This window comes from Melanotaenia boesemani, chromosome 13, assembly GCF_017639745.1.
Source record: "Melanotaenia boesemani isolate fMelBoe1 chromosome 13, fMelBoe1.pri, whole genome shotgun sequence".
Classification (NCBI taxonomy): Eukaryota; Metazoa; Chordata; class Actinopteri; order Atheriniformes; family Melanotaeniidae; genus Melanotaenia; species Melanotaenia boesemani.
Window position 1 is genome coordinate 35310324 of NC_055694.1, and position 22395 is coordinate 35332718.

At 42.5% G+C, this 22395-nt stretch overlaps 1 protein-coding gene across 5 annotated transcripts in view; it reads left to right on the plus strand.

The window, feature by feature from the left end:
- The window catches only part of myt1b (myelin transcription factor 1b), a 41130-nt gene extending 21958 nt beyond the window's left edge, over nt 1-19172 (plus strand). The window contains exons 8-23 of one of the 5 annotated variants that reach the window (XM_042003220.1): nt 1251-1385; nt 1803-1893; nt 2087-2203; nt 4679-4929; nt 5292-5479; nt 7740-7997; nt 8612-8766; nt 9295-9357; nt 9739-9807; nt 10272-10334; nt 10576-10656; nt 11229-11450; nt 13313-13404; nt 13556-13659; nt 14224-14367; nt 14466-19172. In XM_042003220.1, coding sequence (XP_041859154.1) covers nt 1251-1385; nt 1803-1893; nt 2087-2203; nt 4679-4929; nt 5292-5479; nt 7740-7997; nt 8612-8766; nt 9295-9357; nt 9739-9807; nt 10272-10334; nt 10576-10656; nt 11229-11450; nt 13313-13404; nt 13556-13659; nt 14224-14367; nt 14466-14609 — 2177 coding nt within the window. In that variant the 3' untranslated portion in view covers nt 14610-19172. The remainder of the gene's footprint in view (nt 1-1250; nt 1386-1802; nt 1894-2086; nt 2204-4678; nt 4930-5291; nt 5480-7739; nt 7998-8611; nt 8767-9294; nt 9358-9738; nt 9808-10271; nt 10335-10575; nt 10657-11228; nt 11451-13312; nt 13405-13555; nt 13660-14223; nt 14368-14465) is intronic. The other 4 variants (XM_042003221.1, XM_042003223.1, XM_042003222.1 and 1 more) reach the window with 4 other exon arrangements.
- The last annotated feature ends 3223 nt before the right edge of the window (nt 19173-22395 follow it).

Below are 22395 nucleotides of genomic sequence, written 5' to 3' on the forward strand. Positions count from 1 at the left end.
CCTCATCGGTGTATAAGTGTCTTTGCAAGCAAGTCAGTCAGAGTCCTTTCAGTCATGTTACTTTTAGACGCCAACAGGTGTGCAAACCTCTACTCTCCGTTCTCCCTTTCAGGAGATTATATTGATTCAGTGGATTCGATTAGATATCTTCAGATATCACAAGTTCTTCCACAATATGATTTCTATTTTATTCAGGAGTCAGAGTTCAAAATGAGACGATATCCCAGCTGATGTAAGACGGTCCTGTTCATGTAAAAAATAAATGGAAATACAACTAAAACACAACACGTAAACAGCATTTTAACCTTTTCATCCAAAACGTTGCAGGAAAGCAGCAGAAATGTTTGTAACAAATAAAAGTAAAGCGATGGTCAAAGACTCAACACTTTTAGATGAGCCTACAGATAATTGTCCTCCTGTTGTCATGTCCTGAGCTCAATGATGTGAGCAGAGCGTACAAATAAACACAGTGAGTCACGGCGCTCTGTTTAGATCCTCCCTCTTCATTGTAATGGGATGAAGTGTCTCCAGCTGCAGAGACTTCCATGCAGAGTGGAGAGGAGGTGCTCGAGGAGAGGCCTGGGGAGAGAGCAGCGCATGCAGGTTGTTCTGCAGTCAGTCTGTGGAGTGTTTGTTTACGTGCTGCATGTGTTCGGGCCTTGGATTTCACTGCTGGCTCGCTGCCCGCTTGTCATGCTCGCGCTAAAGCTGCAGTGTGATTACATGCCTGGTAGTGCTGCCCTCTCCTTGGCCTCAGCTCCCTCCTGTGGTGACGTCCCTGTTCTGCTCATCGCTAATTAGAAGATGCATGTCTCATTAACATTCAATTTGAAGGCCAATAGAGCATCACACCATCCTCTTCCTCCTTTTTCCTCTCGCCAGTGCCACAGATACCGGCTGGCCTACCTCCAAAAGCAGCGGGGAGAACAGTCTGCGTTAATTAAGGGTAGATTTTTAGAGCGGTGTGATTGGCTCTTGATGTGTTTTCAGGTGTTTTCTGTGAAATCCGAATGAAGTCAGACAAACGCAGGGCGCAAATGATCAAACCGTTCAAGATAGAAAACATGCAAATGACATTTACACGGATGCATGGTGCTGCTTTTGTACGTCTAAAATATGTCTAGATTTCATGCTCAGCCAAGCAGACTGTCTGATGGCACTAACCACTCGCTTTTGTCCTCCTCACTCATCCCACCTTCCTCTCTCCTCTGAAACCTCCATCTCTCCTTCCCTTTCAACCCGTGATCCAGAGAGCACCCTGCCAGAGAAAAGAGAGATCAAGTGTCCCACGCCGGGGTGTGATGGGACGGGCCACGTGACTGGTCTGTACCCCCACCACCGCAGCCTGTCAGGCTGTCCACACAAGGACAGGATCCCCCCAGAGAGTGAGTTTTTTACTCATTTTAGCTTCTTGGAAGATAAGAAATGTGGAGAGAAGAAGGCTTGTTGCATCCTTTTGTGTTTTTATAGCAGCTGGATTATGATTTCCTCAAACTTCAGCCTTCATTTTTAAAAACTCACAAATGAATCATTTCAGCCTCATGTTGATAAACTTGACGTAGAAAGTTTGGCCTTCCTGTCTGGACGGACAAGCTCAGGAATCTACTTCTGCTGTATTTCTCTCATTTAGTCTTTGAACTGTGAGCTTATGCTGGCATTTGGTTTGTTCACGACAAAGATTAATAGCCAGTTTCCAACCCTCGGCCGCATAATTTGAGTCAAGTGTAAATAAAAAAAGGTGCTTTGAGCTGCTTGGATTTGTGCATCTTCTCAAAACCTGTGACTGCGTGTCTTCTGCTCAGTTCTGGCCATGCATGAAAATGTGCTGAAGTGTCCAACTCCTGGCTGCACTGGTCAGGGCCATGTAAACAGCAACCGCAACACACACCGCAGGTAAATTATCTGCTTTATTTTTATATGCACCATTCTGCAGGGAGGGGGGGGCAGTGTCCATTTCTCTTTGTATATCTGCAAAAACATGCATGCCGGACAACAAATCTGCCAGCTCACATCAGTGTGAAGTAGATTTACAGGCTCAGCAGCATATTCTCCTTTTAAATTTCCCTGCCTTGCTGCCCCCCCGCAGTCTGTCTGGTTGCCCCATCGCTGCTGCAGAGAAGCTGTCCAAGAGCCACGACAAGCAGCATCTCGCTCAGCCAGGCGGCGAGCATCTCAAGGGAAGCCCCAACGACAGGGTCCTGAGGTGGGTCTTTAAAACACGCTTTCAGACACACACTTCAAGCATAAAAAGAGACAAACAAAGACCAGAGCACCTCTTGTGCTGCAATCTTCCAAATGACACCAAACTGTCCCGTAGGCCTCTAAACAAACTGAGGTTGGGGTTTCGCCCTTTTTTTGTAGACAAAAATTCCCCCTTTTTCTCCTGAAAGTAAAAATGTCACTGATATCTTCAGCACAGCCTTGCAGAGCTCATCGTGGTAAAAACCTTGACAACTGGAGATGCGTTTCTTCCTAAATAAGAAGAGTTTGACAAATGCACCAGTCAAAACAGCTTCATCTCTCTCCTGTTTATCCAAATTTTTCTCAAATTTCTATTGCAGTTTCTCATAGATTTACACACATTTCAACGGTTTTAATGCACTGAGATTCAGTTGGTGGATCATGGCTGACTTAACGCCTGTGTCACTTAAATTGAATATTAAATTTCCTTGCCTTCTCAAACACATTACTGTAACCTTACTTTAAATCTTTTTGCAGTAAGCAGGAGATAGCAGGCTATCGCAGTGGTCCAGATCCAGTTTTCTCCATATATTTCATTAGATTTGGTAGTTCCAGAGCCTCCATTGCTGTGTTTACATGCACGCATGTCTGAAATAGACCGCCCCATAAGCAGCATTTTCTGATTACCCTATTGCTGGAAGCTCCAGAGTTACAAAGTTCACTTACCTTGATCCGTTTGCTTGTGTTTTTCATGACAACGCCGGCTCCTGCAGAGCTCCTGGCATCAGACGACTCATGTATTGCTTGTTTTGAGGGGTATCGATTCAGAAAATGTTCTGTAACATTTAAGCAGGAATATGAATTAAATATCTTGTGTGCAACTTCTATACACATTATAATCAGAATATTGTCTTAGATTAATGTCTAAATATTTCTGCTAACGTATGAATAACCAGTGAGGACAAAAGCAGTAAACATGGAAAAAACATACAGCTAATTATATTTACTAATTAAGCTGTTTATAAAAGAGTAAAATGAAGGGTAAATAAACAGGGGAAGCTTTCATTTTAACGGGAAAAGCCATTAAACATACACATCACTGCACACTGTGTTCAGTCAGAGGCTTCTTCAGCTCCTCTGGAGGTCATTCCTGCCCATAGCAATAAATCTGCTAAACAACAGAATGAATAGAAGTGTATTAAACATGAAGAACAACTTATGAAATTTCTCTACTAAAGTAATTAATGTAGTAAATTGTATTTTGTACTTGTGTGGCGACTCCTGTATCCCTGTCAGGACTCTGTAGATATGACACTGAACAGCAGGAGCTGATGTAGCTGCATCACCTGCATCAGTCTCCCTCACAGTCCTGACCTTGGTTACCACAGGTGTCCTCTCAATAACAAAGTCCAGGAGCATCCAGCCTGGCCGGCTAATCATCCCTGTCACCTCAAACGTAAAGATCTCTTTATCTCCTTTCATCTTCCCAAACCAGCCAGGCAGCGTGATCACGGCAGAAAGAATGATAATTAACTCAAAGCAGACACTGGTATGGTGCTAAATTGTCGCTCTCCCTCGTTGGTATTTTAATTAATAATGCAGACGATACACTAATTATGCAAGTTATAGGGGCATTGTGAGGGGAAAGAAAAAGTAATTGCTTTGCCTCATCATGGTTAGACAAAGCATGGGATTAAAACACAATAAGGCTGGCTTTGTTTTTCCTCCTCAGACTGTTATTTAAATGAACTTGTCCGTTGTATGTGGGGCTGAATTCCTCATGCAGTCCATGCTCTAATGGCATCCATGTTGAATTAATAAGAGGGAAAAAATCCCCTGAGATCAGCTGGTGAAAGTTTTTCGCTGTTACTGGAGTCTTCCTTTAAATTGGCTGTTTTGTGATTGGTGGGCCACTGTGTGATGGCCCTGCAGCCATGCAACTACAGGCCGGGTCATGTAGCTTATTAATGAGCATATGGTTGAAGAGCAGAGACCACAGTGAGGTGGACTTCAGTTGGCACGTTACAGCTGCAGAGGGGGAAAAAGTGAAAGGCTTAGAAATATGGTGGACAGGGAATGAAAAAAAAGCAAAGATAAGGAAGGTCATTCCACTCCCTCCCTTCTTCTTCCGCCTTTCTGTCCCTTTCTTTCTGCCTCTCTCTGGTCTATCAGTGGATTTACGCCAACAGGTCTGACAAAAGCCCAGACTCTCCAGGAAAACGAGAGGGCTTAAAGCTCATAAATTCCATGCTGTACAACATGCAAATGTGCCCTCTGCTGATAAGAGAGCTTTTAATCCTGCTGCACTCCTGCTAAGAACACCATTGCCTCTATCTTTGCTCTTTCTATTTCACCTCTTTCTCCTATTCTTCTACTTTTTCTCCTCCACAGCTTGTTTTGTGTCTCATTTTTGCATTTGCAATCCTCTTTTATTTCTCATCTCTCCTAATCTATTGTGTTTTGCGCTTTATTTCATCTTTAATCCCCCACCTAACAGCTCCATCCTGACGTCCTCTCCCCCTCCGCCCTGCAGGCCCATGTGCTTTGTGAAGCAACTGGAGGTGCCCCAGTACGGCAGCTACAAGCCCAACATGGCGCCCTCCACGCCCCGCGCCAATCTGGCCAAGGAGCTGGAGAAGTACTCCAAGGTCTCCTTCGATTATGCAAGCTTTGACGCTCAAGTGTTCGGGAAGCGTATGCTTGCTCCAAAGATGACCACCAGCGAAACTTCACCCAAAGCCTTCAAAAGTAAGACTTGATTCTTCTCTGTGGCTCATGCAGAGATGCTCTCAGGGCTTTTTTCTTTATTTCAGGTACTGTATATTTAAATTTTTTTCTCACTATTTTGAACTTTTGGTTTTGTATCAAAGTCTTGTTGGATGAGAAAACTTAAAAAAGCCATGCATTTAGGAGGTTATTAGCTCATGAAGCTAACTGTTCACACGGTAAAAATGTCGAGCCAAGATGTCTTTTATATAATATGTATATATATATATATATATATATATATATATATATATATATATATCAGTTAGTATTATCAGTTAAAGTGACTTAAAGAGACTCGCTGCTGTCAGTGTTAACCCTCTGTCCTCCTTGTCCTCCTGCAGCTAAACCCTCATTCCCCAAGTCGTCTTCACCCTGCCTCAGTCTCCATGGTTATGGGAAGAGTTCCACCTTGGCCTATGACTACTCCCACGATGCCGAAGCTGCTCACATGGCTGCCACAGCCATCCTCAACCTGTCCACTCGCTGCTGGGAGAAGCCCGAGAACCTCAGCATCAAACCACAGAACAAGGTAAACTCATCTCAGCACGGTTTAATGTACGCTGAGCAAAGAGCGACATGAAAACACTAAACTCATCTGCACCTAGTTATTCAAAGAAAACAACTGTTCCCCTGTTATCCTCCCCATTGCACTTGCAGCAGGATCATAAACGGATTGTAGTGCAGATGAAACATTTCAGGCCACAGCTGGTGAGACGAGAGGAGATATCAGTGGGTGTGCCTTCTCCACTCCTCCCTCATATTTTCCCCCTCAACCCTGCATGAATATATCATCAGGAGGCACTGGCTTACAGCAACAGGATAGTGTTGAGATTCAGTTGCATCACCTCTCCTATCCTCTTTCATCGTTTCATCCCTCCATCCCACACACTTTTCATGTTGTTATTGAATTTGGCTGACTGCCAGTTCCCTGGATTACTTTTCCACCAGGTAGCCTTTTTTCATTATCTGCCGGACGGATCTCCCACTCCGCTTCTCCACCCAAACACTCTTTCTTTCATTTACTTTTCACATCTCCTTTTACTCTTTTATCTCACTCTCTTTCTCCCGATGCAAGTCCCACACTGTCTGTTTCAGTCTATACTTCTATTTTTCACTCATTCCCCTCTCTGTGCACAGGAGGTGTAATTGGAGTCCCATTTTCCCCCATATTGGGATGTTTGAAGTCCTTTTTGCCTCACAGATGACAGACAGTGACAGCTTTATCATTGTTTTGATTTCCTGACATGGTTTTTGGGTGATCAAAACAGAAAATGAGTGTGTATGACAGCAAAGCACAGCAAGGTGTTGTTTAGTAAGGCTCTGATCCAAGAGCAGGTCTAAGCTGTGGGACTGATCTGGAATCAGAGTCGGAGTCAGTTGAAATCCAATATGGAAACACATGAACACTGCTTGTCAACCTTGGACATTTCTGGGATCTGTTCCAGTTTTTTCCTTCTCATATAATCCTTTGATTTTCTGAGATCTTGACCAGGCGAAATGAGCACTAGTTTACCCAGAAAACAGGACTCATCTCCCCACATCCTTTTCTGTTCACCCGCCAGCACTAAAATGAAGGATGAAGGTTTGAAGGATGATGTTAGCGCTGTTGGCACTGCACTACCAGACATCATTTTTACATTCTTAAGCAACTGAATGTAGAGTACATCAGTGCTGCCAGTTTTGACTGAATAAATGTTTGTTTGATAGCAGCTTGAGGGCAGTTTAAGGAGCAGGTGGAGGTGGGTAGGGAGAAATAGCAAGAAATCAATAATTTCAAACTATGAACGGCTTAGTTTGTGTTTGAAATGTATATATTTATACTTGGGGAGAAATGTAGATGTTGTGTGTTAATTTATTTGTAGCAGTTCAGATTTCTCAAAAAGGCAATTAAACTAATCACATTATTATCCTACAGGGCTGCCAATCAAAGATGAGATCAGACATGCACGTGGTTCTTTCAAGTGTTTATAGTTGGCTTGTTTGTTTGTTTGTGTTACAATATTGTGTTGTTTTAATGCTGACACCTACCAGTTAAAAATGTCATTATGTTTGTGCATAATGACAAAGATTTTTTTATTTTTGATTTGAGAATACTCAATACCATCTAAGCTACACATGGAGTCACAGTTTAATTATTAAAACACAATTACTGCCTCCTCTGGCAGGCTCCATGTCTGCTACCATGTTTAGCCACCAAGCTGCTGTTAGCTAAGGCAGTAAAATGGCTAAAAAGAGCTTTCTGTGTCCTGGTCTTAATGAGCTATATTTTTAAAAATCTAATATTCAAGATTTAACGGGATCTGACGGGATTTCTTTTCTCGCAAAACGAAATGCAAAAATGTGCTGAAACATTAACTTCTGTTGTTATTTAGCTTAGAGCTACACTGCTATGCTAAAAGCTACACATGCTAAGTATACAGCCGGCTAACAGGCTAAATTTAGCTTGTTAACGCCCTTTGTGTTAAAGTGAGTAGCTATTTGGTGATCAAATGTGAAATAATAAAAATATATTGATCAATATTTAAATTCTTGCCCTATCAATCAGGAGCTAGTTAGCTCGGTCTGTAGTAATTAGCTTACTAGAAAATGGTCAGAATGTCACTATGACATACATTAGCTATTTGGGATGCTGTATTTCATTTAGTAATAATTTACTGAATTATTTCATATTGATTTTGTAAATCTTTAATGACTGTGTAAACTCTCCGTTTGATATCATGTTACTGTTGAACACAAAAAGACTTTCAGAGTTAGTTTTTTCAGTGACTGTTCTAAACTTTCTCCCCCAGGAAATGGACATTGAGGTGGACGAAAACGGCACCCTGGACCTGAGTATGAAGAAACCCATCAAACGAGAGGGCAGTGTGTCAGGCACCAGTCCTGGGGTTCGGTCCCCAGACCCTTCTTCCTCCTCCTCTTCTTCGCTCCATCATGGTGGAAACAGCGGAATGACATCACCAAACCTACATGCATACAAGCAGGAGGACTGGGAGGGGCCTCTGGATTTCACTAAACCCAACCGCCAAAGGGAGGAGGAAGCAGATGAGGTCAGTACAGTTAGACAGCGTAAAGGTACAAGCTCCAAACACGGCAAATTTCCTGCTACATTAGTCACAAAGGAGATGTTGCAACATAAATAACAACAGACAAAATTCCCCTAAAGCCTTTTGAATGAAAAACTCTTGTTTACATCACTTTGTCTTCGTCTAAGTGCCTTTCCTTAGTTCCTGTCCCGTTTTCCTCCTTCTATTATTCATTTGTTTCAGTGAAATGCAAGAGTTACTGTACAGTGAAAGCATTGCACTGTGTAACAGAGGTGGTGTGTCAGGTGCATTGCACCATCCTGGATTTGGCATATGCTAATTTTCACTCCTTTGAACATTTTCAAAAGAAATATAAAGGCCCTTGAATGTTAATTTTTTATGAGGACATTCTGCATTTAGAAACATGACATGTCTACAAAAGAATAAAAGGGGTTGTGTGCACATGGTGCTTCGCAAAGTTTCTTTGCTTGTATACAACTATAGAAAGTGATGCAAGGAAAAAGTAATCTAAATCAGACTAAATCAGGCCTGAAAAATATCAATCCTCACAACAAAGCACTGGGATTATACAAGAAAACAACTGTGGCTTTGTCATAAGCACTCTTATCATTTCACAGCTGGAGCACACCGGCCAGTCGTATGTTTCATCAGACCTGGAGGACTGTGACACGATGCCGGGCTGTCTGGAGGAGAGGACTTACCCAGGAGAGGTCACCACCCCAAGCTTCAAGGTCAAGTTTCAGCCCAAGGATACGAAGAAGGAGCTGCTCTCGTAAGTAACACAACAGCTTACAGCCATAAATCACAAAGATCACCATCTAGTCTTTTATAGCTTAGACTGACAGGTTTTTGTGATGATGACAATTAGCATTTTCAGTTTAAATGAATAAATGTGTCAAATTTAATAAAATACTTAAACTGTGTTGAGACATTTGGGTGGGTTAGCTTGGTTAGCACGTCTGAACGGCTGCCTGAACAGTGAAGACTGAGCAGCTTTGCTCATGCACCTCTCCACATTAACAATAAATAAGCTGCATGGAATCCCAGCATTTTACAGCTACATGGAACAGAAACTGCATGCGGTATTTGTAGCTTGTTTGTTGTTTAGTTCTTTACAGGACGACAGCTTTCAGGTTAAATGCTGTAATTAATGTGCGTAGGCAGTCTCTCTTTCTTCTTAGAAGACTGAATTAAATTCTCAGACTTAATTAGAAATGTTCAGAAATCTTGTCTTTGCTTGTTTTAAACTCCGCATCTTTTCTTCTTGCTCCCCTCTGGGCTTCCTCCTCTCCCTCTGCAGGTGCCCCACACCTGGCTGTGATGGCAGCGGCCACATCACTGGAAACTATGCTTCCCATCGCAGGTACGCACAGCTGCAGGCTGGCGTTTATATAAGTTCTTGTGTGAAATGTTAGCTCTGCTGAGACTCTGCTGCCCACTCTGAGCCGAGTCTAAAGCAGGCGTACCAAGACTAATTCAAATATTTTATTTGATCCTGACATGCCAGAGGCAATAATGCAGCATGAGCCCGGGAAGCAAAGACGGTCATTGACTTTGATATGCATCAGTAATTTACTTCTTTCTGTCTGTCCTCTTATTCCTAAATGACCTTGGTATGTCTTGCATTCTTGATTTCCCTTCACTCACGTCTTTCTCTCCTCTCCTTTTCAATCCCCTACACCCCTTCCTTTTCCCCGTTTACCGCCCTCCTCTTCCTCTGCCTGTCCTTCGCTTTTTCTCTCAGTCTGTCTGGGTGTCCTCTCGCTGATAAGAGCCTTCGGTCCCTCATGGCGGCCCACACCCCCGAACTCAAGTATGTCTGCTCTACGCCTTTATTGCCTTTTCGCTGCCGCTTCAGTGCGCGGCTACTGGTACCGTCCAGCGCCACAGCGCCTCATTCTGCTGACGTTACCTCATCTTTTGTTGCTGCCTGCTGTCTCTGCTGCTGCTGCTTCATCTGTCATGGTGTTTTTTTCTGCAATTGGATTGGTCTATGCCTGCTTTCACTTCAATCAGTTCATGTCAATGTGAAATGAAACCGTATATCTGTAGCACGCAGTAAGCGCTCCACTGGAAACTAGGCCTTTCACGGCTCAACAGATATACAGAAGCGTTTAAAAGGCAATGCGGCTAAAAACACTGGGTTTGAAATGAATATGCAGAGATGAACAGAATTAACGAGCTTTTCTCATTGTATAACTTCATTTTCATGACTACCAGGAAAGATTCACTAGTTTACTTTTTGTTGCTAAAATTTTTAAACTCTTCGTCTCTCAGATGCCCAACTCCAGGATGCGATGGCTCAGGTCACATCACAGGAAACTACTCCTCTCATAGAAGGTACCCAGTAAAGAAAAAAAACACACACTCACATAAACACACACACACACCCAGCCAGTCTGAGGCCTAGAGACAGCTCATGGTAGAATTAGACAGGGACCACATGCACATTTTACACCTTCAGGCGTTTTTAAGTTGTAAAATTATTCTTCCTTCTGATGTTCACTCCCTTTATGAAGCAATCACTTTACCAGAAAGTTTTTCAACCTTATGTTATCAACTCCGTACTTTCTGTTTTCAGTCTCTCTGGGTGCCCGCGTGCCAAGAAAAGTGGAATTAAAACTCCTACCAAGGACAACCAGGAGGACTCGGAGCTTTTAAAGTTCGTACCGCTCAGAAAGCCATAATGTCTGCTTTTAGCGTGACTGACGGTAAAAGTAAAATGCAATAAAAGACAGAGAGATAGAGACAGAGAGAGAGGACAGTCACTGTGAATCATGTGCAGAGGTACTGACCTGCCCGCCGTAACTGAATCAAACAATAAGGCCCTTACTGATGGGAAAATACACTTACTGTAGATACTGACTCCGAATGGAAAATCTAACAGAGGTTCATAACAGAGAAAAACATGGGCTTCATATTGCATTTGTACACAAAAATGTTAATATAGCAGCATGTTGATGATCTCCTAGTAACACTACGCTGCCAAACACAGATAGAAGAGTTTGACGTAAATGAATTTGGCCAAAAAGAAAAAGACTATATCTTTACATTTTTATTAGAATAATCTCAATTTTCTCTACAGATATCAATTTTGGATTTCCCCTTTTCTAATCCATTCTGCTACTTTTTGTATTTCTTCCTACCTTCTGCCTGTCTTCACCACTTCTTCTCTCTCACCTCTGCTACGAAACTCTCCTCTCGTCCTCATCTCCTTCCCTGCGCTCTCTGCAGATGCCCGGTGCCCGGCTGTGACAGCCTGGGCCACATCAGCGGCAAGTACGCCACGCACCGCAGCGCCTACGGGTGTCCGCTGGCAGCCCGCAGGCAGAAGGAGGGGCTCCTGAACGGCACGCCCTTCAACTGGAAGGCCTTCAAGACAGAGGGGCCGACCTGCCCCACCCCGGGCTGTGATGGATCCGGACATGCTAACGGAAGCTTCCTCACACACCGCAGGTGAGCTGCACTTTTTCCCAAACTTTAATCTTCACAGCGAAACGAAATTAAACTAGATGAGAAAATTTATGCTTTTCAGTGTGAATTTAAAATGAAGGTGAGGACTAAGTCGTGTTACACTTCAGTTTATAACTGTTTATAACTTCAGATAGTTTGATAAAATTGCAGATGAGTTTTACATTTGGTTTTATCGTGGCTTTTAAGCCATAATTAAAGCATAGATGTCAGTTACATTTTACTAAAATGTGAATAAAACATCATTTAATAAGGGTTTCAACACTAGATTTAAATTTTTATAAGCAACAAGTATTCATTCCCAGGATTATTACTTGTTGAATTTACATGTAATGACTCATAAGAAGTAGTTTTTACATTTAGCTGATAAAAATATCGATATGTCTGTGTGTTAAAGGTCCCAAGTTCCCCATTCAGTCCTCACTATGTAACAAAGCAGTCTAACGCCTAGAAATGTCTTTTCATGAGTGAATAATATATGAAAAGAAGAATAAATCTGTCATTAACTAAACATAAGTCAACCAAGATGGCACCTTTTTCCTGCCATGTTGTTCATGTTGGGCCAACAAAGTTTCTACAGTAACCCACACAGGCTAAATAATCAGGGCTCCAGTTACAGCAGGGCGTTCGGGGGAGCCTTATTTTCAGGCGTGCGCGGCAACTTTGCAAGTCACGTGTATGCAGAATACATTGGTGCACGTAGCGCCGTCAAAAATGTGGTTACTACCAAAAGCCCTCTGCTGCTGCTGTATGCAGCCTCTTTAATCAGAAACAGGGACGGAAAGTTCTTTTAACAACCACTAAAGAAGCGAATGAAGTGTTTGTTGTTTGGACGTTCAGCACACAACAAACAAACAATGCTGCTGAAGGAAACAACAGATCGTCTGCGTCGCTTGGAAGATTTAATTAATTAATTAAATGATTAAACACGCAAACCTGGCAAGTTAATGCTGTTCTTTTTAGATACATCAGGAATCTTTTTTAAAAGCTAATTGTAACCGGGAAGTGGACTATTTTAAGGGCTCCTCCTTAAAGTATCAGCTGAATGTCTTTAGGGGAGCTCTTCTGCCTTTCAGGGGAGCCGAGCTCCCCTTAGCTCCCCTGTAATTCACACCCTGTAAATAATGATTCTAGTGAAAGCCTTTATAAATAAAAAAAAATCTGAACCATGGTAGGATTTTCTACAAACTTGGAAGGAAGGAGGTCTTCTCTTGATTGCAATCTGCAATTTTGCCACTAGATGTCACTTAATTCTTCACGTCAGTCCTTCAAGTAATAGAACTAAGAAAATTTATCAACTGGAGGAGCAGCTTCAGACCTTTTTAACTTCAGACCAAACCAGGATTGCTGCTTCCTATCTGAACTTCCTGCTGGGCTGTGCTTCATAGTTTTATTTTAATCATGTTTTGGAAGTTTTATTTACTTTCTTGTTAAGAGTCGGTTGAAAATAATAATAAATGTTGCATCTGTAAGTTAATCATAGAGCTGGTTTATGTTAGCTTTACTTAAAACCTGAAGGCAGAGAAACAAGCTAGCTGGGGCGATTAGCCGGGCTAATGAGTATTCCAACCTGCTCGCAATGGTTTTACGATCTTTGTTTGTCTAGTTTTAATGAAGCATGTGACATGGTTATATTGCTGTCTATTGTGAGAAGTGTTTCTACATTTTGGGAGAGTTCTGCTAGCTTCGTCCACTCAGCTGTGCTGCTATTAGCATGTGTGAACAGTCAAATTAGCATAGCCTCCACTACAATGTCTTATATATACGGAATGAAAATGTAGTTTCACATTTCATAGCTCGGGCCAGAGGCATTATGAGTCCCGTCTGTTAATAATGTCTTTCAACAGCCTCTCAGGATGCCCCAGAGCCTTGTATGCCAAGAAGAAGGCTAAGTTCCCCACAGAGGACTACTTGAGCACCAAGTTCAGAGCCACTGATGGTAAGATGGATGTAGAAAAAGTCATTTCTGTCTTTAAATCCGGGCATGTTAGGTGTGTGAAGAACTAAACATAGTGGACAGCCAGCCTACAAGCAGCCACCAAGCTTGTATTTAATGTTTTCTCTTTTTTCTTTCTGGCCTGGTTTTTTAGTTTTGGACAACGATGAGGACATCAAGCAGCTCAACAAAGAAATTAGCGACCTCAGTGAATCCAACAATGAAATGGAGGCTGACATGGTCAACCTGCAGACTCAGGTATGTCTTACTATAATCTAAAATACCGTACAGGACTTAAATCCTAGCTCATGTAACCAGAACCTTTGACGGAGCCATGTTATAGCGAGTATGGTTTCATTATTGTTCTCTTTAGCACACTCCAGGGTCTTTTCTGCAGCTGTTGTTGTGACTGAAGGCCAAACCTGTAGTTATCCAGTTATCCAGTGTTGCTTTTTGACTGCTGTAGTATTTACCAAGTTACAAAGGCTCATTTAAAAGGGCTATTTACACGCTATTCTATGTTATCACAGAGAAATCTTATGGCAGAAAAAAGATCTTTATGCCTTCTATTAAATGAAAATGTAGGATGTGAGTACACAGTTGTCTCTTTTTATATGATTTGAGATGCCTGGTTTGAATGAGTACAGTAGGATGCATCGTGTCACCAGAGGCGGGCAGTAGAGGCTATTTTGCTTATGTTTGTAATTCAGAAGAGGAAATAATTCCTAGAAATAAGCCTGAAGCAGTAAGAGAACACAACCAGAGAGCTGGACATCAGTGAGACGGGAACTCTGTTGTTGACAGCCTGTAACTGTGCTGCAGATCTCCTCCATGGAGAAGAACCTGAAGAGCATCGAGCACGAGAACAAGATGATCGAGGAGCAGAACGAAGCTCTCTTCGTGGAGCTGTCCGGTCTGAGCCGAGCCCTCATCCGCAGCCTCGCAAACATCCGCCTGCCGCACATGGTGAGTGCCTTTCCTTCATCGCTGTGCGGTGAAAGACCGCACCGCTCTTCACCTGTCTTGCTCCTCACATTTGAGAATGGTTGTCGTTTGCACCGCAGCAGGAGCCTATCACCGAGCAGAACTTCGACCGCTACGTGAGCACCTTGACCGACATGTACACCAACAAGGACTGCTTCCAGAGCCCCGAGAACAAGGCCCTGCTGGAGAGCATCAACAAAGCTGTGAAGGGCATCAAAGTCTGAGGTTCTGCATGTGCACAAAGGGGGGAACCCAAACCGTCCGGAGAGCTGAGAGGCTGGACGACAGTGGAGATGAAGGACGGCGAAAGATGCTCAAATACTCTACAATATATTGAAATTTGATTCAAAAAACACAAAAAAGGGAATTCAGGTTATTTAAATAAACAGCAACTTAAAAAATCAACCCAGGGAACACTGCTGAAGAGAAGGGACCAAAACCCACCTCGTTGCTGCTGGGACATCGGAGGAGACGGATCCCTCAGTCAGGATGGATGGATGGATGGATGGAGAGGAAGAATAATGTACTAGGAGTCGTATCTGGGGGGTTTGACATGCTGTTTGTTTACCTGTTGTCTCTTTTCTGCCCTCAACTGCTTTGACGAGAGTTTCGCCGTCGACGCGGTCGGATTAGTTTGTGGGATTCCCTCAGGCCGGAGCCTGGAGATGGAAGGTCGCGAGGCCTGCCACTGCTGTGCTGTAGCATCACTGAGCATGTGCGAGAAGCTCTGTGATCCACCACACACACACACCCAGCAATATGAAGCATGCACAAAACTTGAATGTGTGTGTTTGCTTTGTGGTTTTTCTGCAGCAGAGAAAAGGTCACTAGACAGAGCTCAGAACAGCTGACGGTGTTTTACACAGCGGTACATTAACACCCCCTTTTTAAAGAAACGCTGGTCATAGTGTGCACACATTTCAAGTTCAGTTAGTCATATCAATAGTATTTATCAGCATAGGAATTGCACTTCATTTCAATGAATAGTTTTGTGGTACAATAATTATTGTTATAAATGAATTATTTAAACTTGTGAACTTTAAATTGTAACTTATTGTCATTTATGTTATTGAGGTTTATTTATTGGAAGCAATCTATTTATTATTGACTTTGTTTTTTTTTAAAGAAACAAAAAAACATCTTTACTGATAACCAGTTTGCAGATGTCTTAAATCCATATTTTAAGAATCTATATGACGAGGCTTCTTTTGTTTGGAGTACTTTTTAAAAACCTTTTTAAGTGCAGATTTTTTTATAAAAGAGATTTTTTTTCTTTTTAAATAATTTTACAACAATTTTTTGGGTTGTTTTTGTTTTGCTTCTTTTTGTTGGTTTCTTCTGTTAATTCCTTCAAAAAGCCAACTGCTGCGAGGAGAAAATGTATTTATTATTTATTTAATATGAGAGAAATCGACTGATGTGGCTGTAATATTTATTTTGTTATTTATGTGCGTGATGTGACAGTTGGGTCTGAGTAGTCCTCAAAAAGACCAAAACCATGGCTAATATTTAAATAAAGAAAGGAAACCAGTGCAGACACTGTTTGATTGCTTAGGCGACGCCCCAGCAGCTGATTGTAAACGACAGATCCTCGCTGTCCTGCTCCATCCCGTCTCTGTGTTTATGTCTTACCTCTCCTGAGCGCTTTGTAGCAGCCAGCACTGGCTCACCCTGAACCTCCGTGATGGACCACGACTGCGTGAATAATACTTTCTTTTTGTTGTTATTGTCTTCAGCACAGTGGTACATGAACAGCTGTGTTCCAGCTGTGTTTTAGTCTGGATGTAGGGGTCTAAAACACACACTCCGACATATCCAGCCCCTCCAGGATACAATGACGCGGCCTCCTTGACAACCTGATAAACATACACACCCTTGTAGCCTTACTTACACTAGATCTTTTTTTTTTTTTTGATGCACAAAGTGCCACTGAGGAAAAAAATTTAGAAAAGAGAAAAACATACAGTTTTTTCCTGATTCTTCACATCTCTGCAATGTAATAATGTCTGGTCCGGAGACGACCCGGCATCAGGAGAGTGCTGATTGTTTCAGATGCCTTTATTTCTCTGCCAAGATGGCCATAAGTACACTATAAATACATTCTGTACAAATAGATTTTAAAGATGCTATATATATGAATATAAACATACATATATTTTTCCAGTGTAATTGTTGACTTGCTCTTCTTCTCCTGTATTACCTTATCAAAGGATCATTGGGTGTTAGGAAGAGATGTGAGGGTGTTTGTGAGTAGGAGGCGGTTACACCTGATTTCCCATGAAGACCTGCTCAACTGTGGCTTTAAACACTCTGCTCAGTCTAGCTGGAGGAAAAGCAGGTGTTCTGATGATACAGTTCCTGTTTCTTTCTTCCATTCTTCTTACTTTACTTATCTTTGATCTAGAAAACACCGTCATCAGCTGTTTTTAGACTGCGTCTGAGAAGTGACGGTCAGTTTTAAACTAGATGGTTGGCTCTTTGTTCCTACGTGTCATGTGAGTTCATGTATAGTTAGCAAAAGAAAAAAAAGATGATGATGCCTCTGAAAAATGCTCTGCACAGAGCGACGTTGTGCAGTTTATTATGGTGTATTAGTAATGGTGAGGGCCTGCTCGCCGTGAGCTCTTCAATGTCAAAGCAAACTAGTTGGAGACTTTAGTGAAACCTGCCTTGAGTGACGTGTTGGAACTGCTGTGGCGTATCTCTGATGTCAAAGGCATGTTGTAAATGTGCTCTTAGCCAACATAGAATGAAACTCCTTTGTGCACTTTCTGAATAACCGTTGAAAATGCCAGCATTTGAGAGTAGACCTGCGTTGTCCCTCCTGTTTGTTGCTCTTCACAGTTTTTTAAACAAGCTTACGTCAGATTGGAGCATCTGAGGGTTTAAAATGTAGGAAATGAAAGAGAAGCGAGACTTTCTTTCTTCTGAAAAACAAACAAGAAGAGAAAACCAAGAGATTGATGGGAAGCAAGTTTGGTTCTCAGGTGACCAGCGACTGGGTGGGGGTGGGGGAGGGCTGCTGAAGCAGAGCAGAGCCATGCCATAGGTCAGCCAGTCAGCTGAGGCTAGAGGCGATGGCAGCGGCTGGATCAAGGCCTCGTGTGAAATGAGATGAGTGTGTGGGAGTGGGAAATTGATTTGCCGAGCTACACAATCTCCCCTTTGTTTTAGGTGGGGGCGTTTGTTGCATAAATATGTGTACGTCACTCAAAAGAATGTCAAAGCTTTTTATGACTTTTTACCCCCTCCTCCCCACCCAGCCCTCCCTCCTCCTTCATGTCTTGTGTAACCTTTCCTCAGGAAAGAGTTTGGATGCATTTGGTTAACAAAGTAGTGTATTCTCCCTCTTGAAATGCAGGAGAAAACTACCCGAGAGTGTTAAGACTGTGAATATTCTCCTAACCTATTTGATATGGCATGACCCCTTTTAAACTGCTTGATGAAACTGTCTACTGAGGGATGTAAATGAATAACACTGAGGCCATGAAAGCAGAGCGTTTAAAAAAAGTCAGCTAAGAAAGCGAACGCAGCCCACGGTCGATTCCCCACCCACGCACCACGTATGTTTCCTGATTTACATAAAAGTACTGAGTGATGAAGCCCGTTGTAATATTCCAAGCATTAAACTGGGCGACATATCTGGGAAGAACATTTATTTAAACAGGACAGAACTTTTCAGGGAAGTCAAATCCACACCAGGAGGTGAGTTCTGGGGTTCGGGGGGCGGGAGGGTTCGGGAGGGGGCGGCGCCTTCACCTGCCAAAGCAGGGCCACACTCACACACAGACACACAAATATATGACAGAGAAAGAAGGAACTTAGTGGCACTTTTTCATCAAGCTGACCAAAACCAAAATATCTCCCTATCGCTAAACCCCCTCCCACCCCCAGATGTGTGGTCTTATCATGTGTGCCTTTCTCACCCCACTCATGTCAGCCTTTGGTATGTTTACGCCCGGTTCCAATGTTCGATCTGGATCTAGATGTCTTACTTTCAGGGTGGGGGGTGAGGGTGGGGGGTTAGCTCTAAATAAACCAGCAGAATTATCTGCGTGTGTTCTGCACGCAGGCGGAGAGCCTCCACGTTGCTTTGGCTAAAGAAACTGTGATTCATTCTGTGATTCAGGTACCCGAACTGCACGAACAGTTTCTGTCAAGGAATCTGAAGATCGTCGTCATCGTTCATCCCTAGATAAGCATCCGTGTGCAGGGCATTATTTTAAAAACCAGTGGAAGTCTGTACATATTTGTATTAAGAAGAAACAGTGTTATTGTTGTTGTATTGAAGACAAGTTGAAAATGGTTTTAAAAAAAAGGAAAAAAATAGTTTGTGACAAAGAGAAAAAACTCCACAGCCAAGGGTTGTCCTGCTAGCACATTTTTACAGAGATGAGCTATTTTTACTGCTGATTTTCTAGGCTCTGATATTAAAATCCTTTTACAAACTTCCAGGATTACTAGCACTTCCACACCGATAGATTGTACGGTCATTTTTGTTACTTTTGTAGGTGGTTTCTTTGCTATTGCACCGTTTTGTAAAGTGGGACAAGCCTTGGCTGTGTGTCCTCGGGGTCTCTGTTCATCTTTTTCTGGGTGGGGGCGGGATGGGAGTACATCACTGTAGATGGGCCGAGTTTGTGACTGTGCGTTTGTGTACTTGTATACATGTTCCCCTGTTCCTGTGTCAGTGTTACAAAGCAGAGAAGTGATGTCAGTAATCGTGGGGGTATGAACCATTTTAAATGTTCTCTATGAAAAATTCAATAAAGACTCATAGACGAGAAGGACTCTGGTCTCTGTGTGTCCTTTGTAAGGAAAACTGAGTTAACACAGTAGTAAGGGCATTTGTCAGATCCACATCCAGGTCAGACCTTCAAGCAGTTTTAGGTTAGAACCAGGTTTAGGTCAGGGTAAAAGAGGACGTTAAGGATTAGAGGCTTGAGGATGCATGGCGTTAGTGATGGACTTACACTGCCGTGCAGGTTTTTAGCCAGCCCTCATTTTTGGATGTTGCCAGAAAAACGGAAAACAGTTGGAACGATGAATTAAAACATAAGTTTGAAAGTCAGTATGTGGTCTGACCGCCTTGATCCTGAACCTGCTTACACAACAGTGATTGTCATATCTCTAAGCAGTCTTCAGGAGCAGTTCTCCAGGACCCTTGAAGGACTTTCCAAAGCACTTCTTTGGATGTTTCTGCCTTTTGTTCCATTCTCTGTCCAGATGATCCAACACTGCTTCAGTCATGTTGAGGTCCAGGTTCTGGGGAGGGTCCATCCCTCCATCAGACCCGTTGAGGTCCAGGTTCTGGGGAGGGTCTGTTCCTCCATCAGACCCGTTTCCAGTGATCTTCAGTCCAGTTCTTGGGTCATGTGACATACCTCAGCCTTTCTCCCTGTTTCTTGCTTCTTGACTACGTTTCCATGGAGACCATTTCTGATGAGGCTTCAACCAACAGTAGATGGATCAACTGAAGGTCCAGATGCATCTCTCAGGTCCTGGTTCAGGTCTTTGCTGGACTTGTTCCAGTACTTAGGGACATCCTTGGCATGTCTTTTGTCCTCCACGTGTCCAGTTAGGAAGAAGCTGAAGCTTTCAGCCAGCAGCTGAACCGGTTCTATGTCTATTAAACTGTCATCTTCATTACTTTTAATAAATGTGACAACTGAACTGGGAACAAATGATGTAAGAGATTGCTAGTGATAACGGGCTTAAAGGTCTGGTTCATCTCTTTTTTAAAGTATTTTTTAACCGTACAGGTAATCTCATTGAGAGACAGTCTCACTGTGTTTTAAATAAACTTGCAATTTAACAGAATGTACTTCTGACTCAAAAATAACGCCCAGTGTGTCTAGTTTCATTATGGGAATAAAAAGCAGTCACCACTGATTATAATGTCTTCAGTTTCTCTGAAGGAACCTCCAAAGGGATCACTAAAGTTGACTGAAGTCTGTACAAACTTTATTTTAGGAGTTCCGGTCCCATGGATATGAAGTTAATGTAAACTCTGTGTAACGTCTTTAGTTTTAGACCCTGGTAAAGCTTCTCCCTGTTCTATAGATCTAAAATCTGCTTTTTAAATGTTTAATAGTTTTACAGTGCAAGTGTGAACGCTGTGCTGACCCAGTACACATCCTCAATCACCATTCTGCCAAAACTGAAATCTAAATTAAATTAAATGTCTTTAAAGCAACACTACATAACTTTTACAGCTTAAAACTCTGTTTCTGACTCATTTTGATGACACAGTGACATTTATGTTCATTTCTGAGGCTGTTGTTGCCATGCAACAAGCTGGTGTCACCGTGGCACATGCAGCAACTGGATGTCAACTGTGGACGTGTAGAACGTGTACCGTAGCCGAGTCAGTAAAGAAATGCAAGAGGACATTCTCGTAGCAAGAGAGAGAAAGAAAGTGAGAAAGTGACAGAGCAAGAGAAAAGACGTCAACGTGAGACTGACTTTGATTAACTGGAGGGATCTCAGAGAAGAGACGGGATGAAGACGATGCTGGATTAGCCGTCGCTAGGGGGTGCCACAGCGGAAAAACTTCCTTCAGTAGTGGGGCTTCTTATTTCAGAACATTTACGCCTTTGCTCCTTAAGAAATCTGATAAAGTTTGTAAAACTTGTCGTGGAGATTTTATTTGTTCTGTTTATGTGAGTGTGTGAAACTAGAAATGTTAAAATTATGAAGCTGTTATACAAAACTAGAAATAATTCTTTAAAATAATCCTCATAAATAATAATAATAATCCTCCTAATAAATGTTGAAAAATATTGTCTGGTCTCTAGTTTTTAAGATACGTTTGTGGTCTCTGAGGCTGTCAAAAAATATTGACAAGGCAAAGATTCTTGTTCTGCTGGTGGAAAATTGTGCTTATTTCAATCTCCCCCTTGTTATGAGTTTACCTGGCAGTTTTTCAGGTTTGTGGTGTAGCACGTCTTTCTGGACTGGGAACAAAATGGAGAGCTGCATTTAGCTGTAAACGTGCAGTTAGTTGCAGCTTTGTGTTAAACAGTGCTGACATCTGGTGGACATTTAAAGACATGGAAACTCATTTGCAGCCTGTTTATGTATCTTATGTTTAGGCATTCGATGCAATAATGAAGCTGACTTTGTGTCTTCCTGAGGTTGGGATGCATCACTTCTCTTTGTCCACTGCTCCCGTCAGCCTGGACATTACTGACTGAACTGAACAGGAACTGCTCTCTGCTCCTTTTTGTGTCTCGGCTATGGTCTGCTGTGGTTGCTTTTTAACTTAACCCTGGCTTTAAAGCAGCTCTGTGCAACTTTCTGACCTTAAAAACGTGTTTCTGACTTTTTTTGATGACACAGCGACATTTATTACGAATTGTTGTTGCCTAGCAACGTCCCAGGCTGAGGGAAAAAGCAAGAGGTAAGATGACAGTAAACATGGGACTGACTTTTATTGACTGGACAAATCTCAGAAAGGAGACGAGATGAAGACAGTGCCAGATTAGCCATTGCTAGGGGGCGTTTCACAGAGAACTTCTGACAAAGTCCAGTTGTGCTTCTGTACCATAGCAGGAGAAATAAGCTCATCCCTCCCAATGCTTCGGGGATTTCTTACACATATGTTGACAATCTGGAGATCCTATCTCTATCCTTCTTTGCTCCTCACAGAATCAGCCTTTCATAAATGCTTTTTGTACCAACTCATTGTTAAACCTCCTGTAACCCAGACGTCCAGATGGTATGGGCCCCTGCTCTGCTTTAGCAGGTTTTAGTCATATTTACCTGTATATACGTAAACATAATGTGTCCTCCACACTAGCCAGAGTTAATTATGGATTTTCACAGTTCTGTTCTCTCCCTTTGGATTATTTAAGCAGAATACATGACATATATTTCCATTGTCCATAGCTGAGTCTGAGTATTTACTGGGATTTGCACCCACAACCATCTCCAGGGTTTCCAGAGATGGTCTGAAGAAGAGAAAACATCCAGAGCAGCAGTTGTCTGGACCAGGATGCAGCAGAAGAC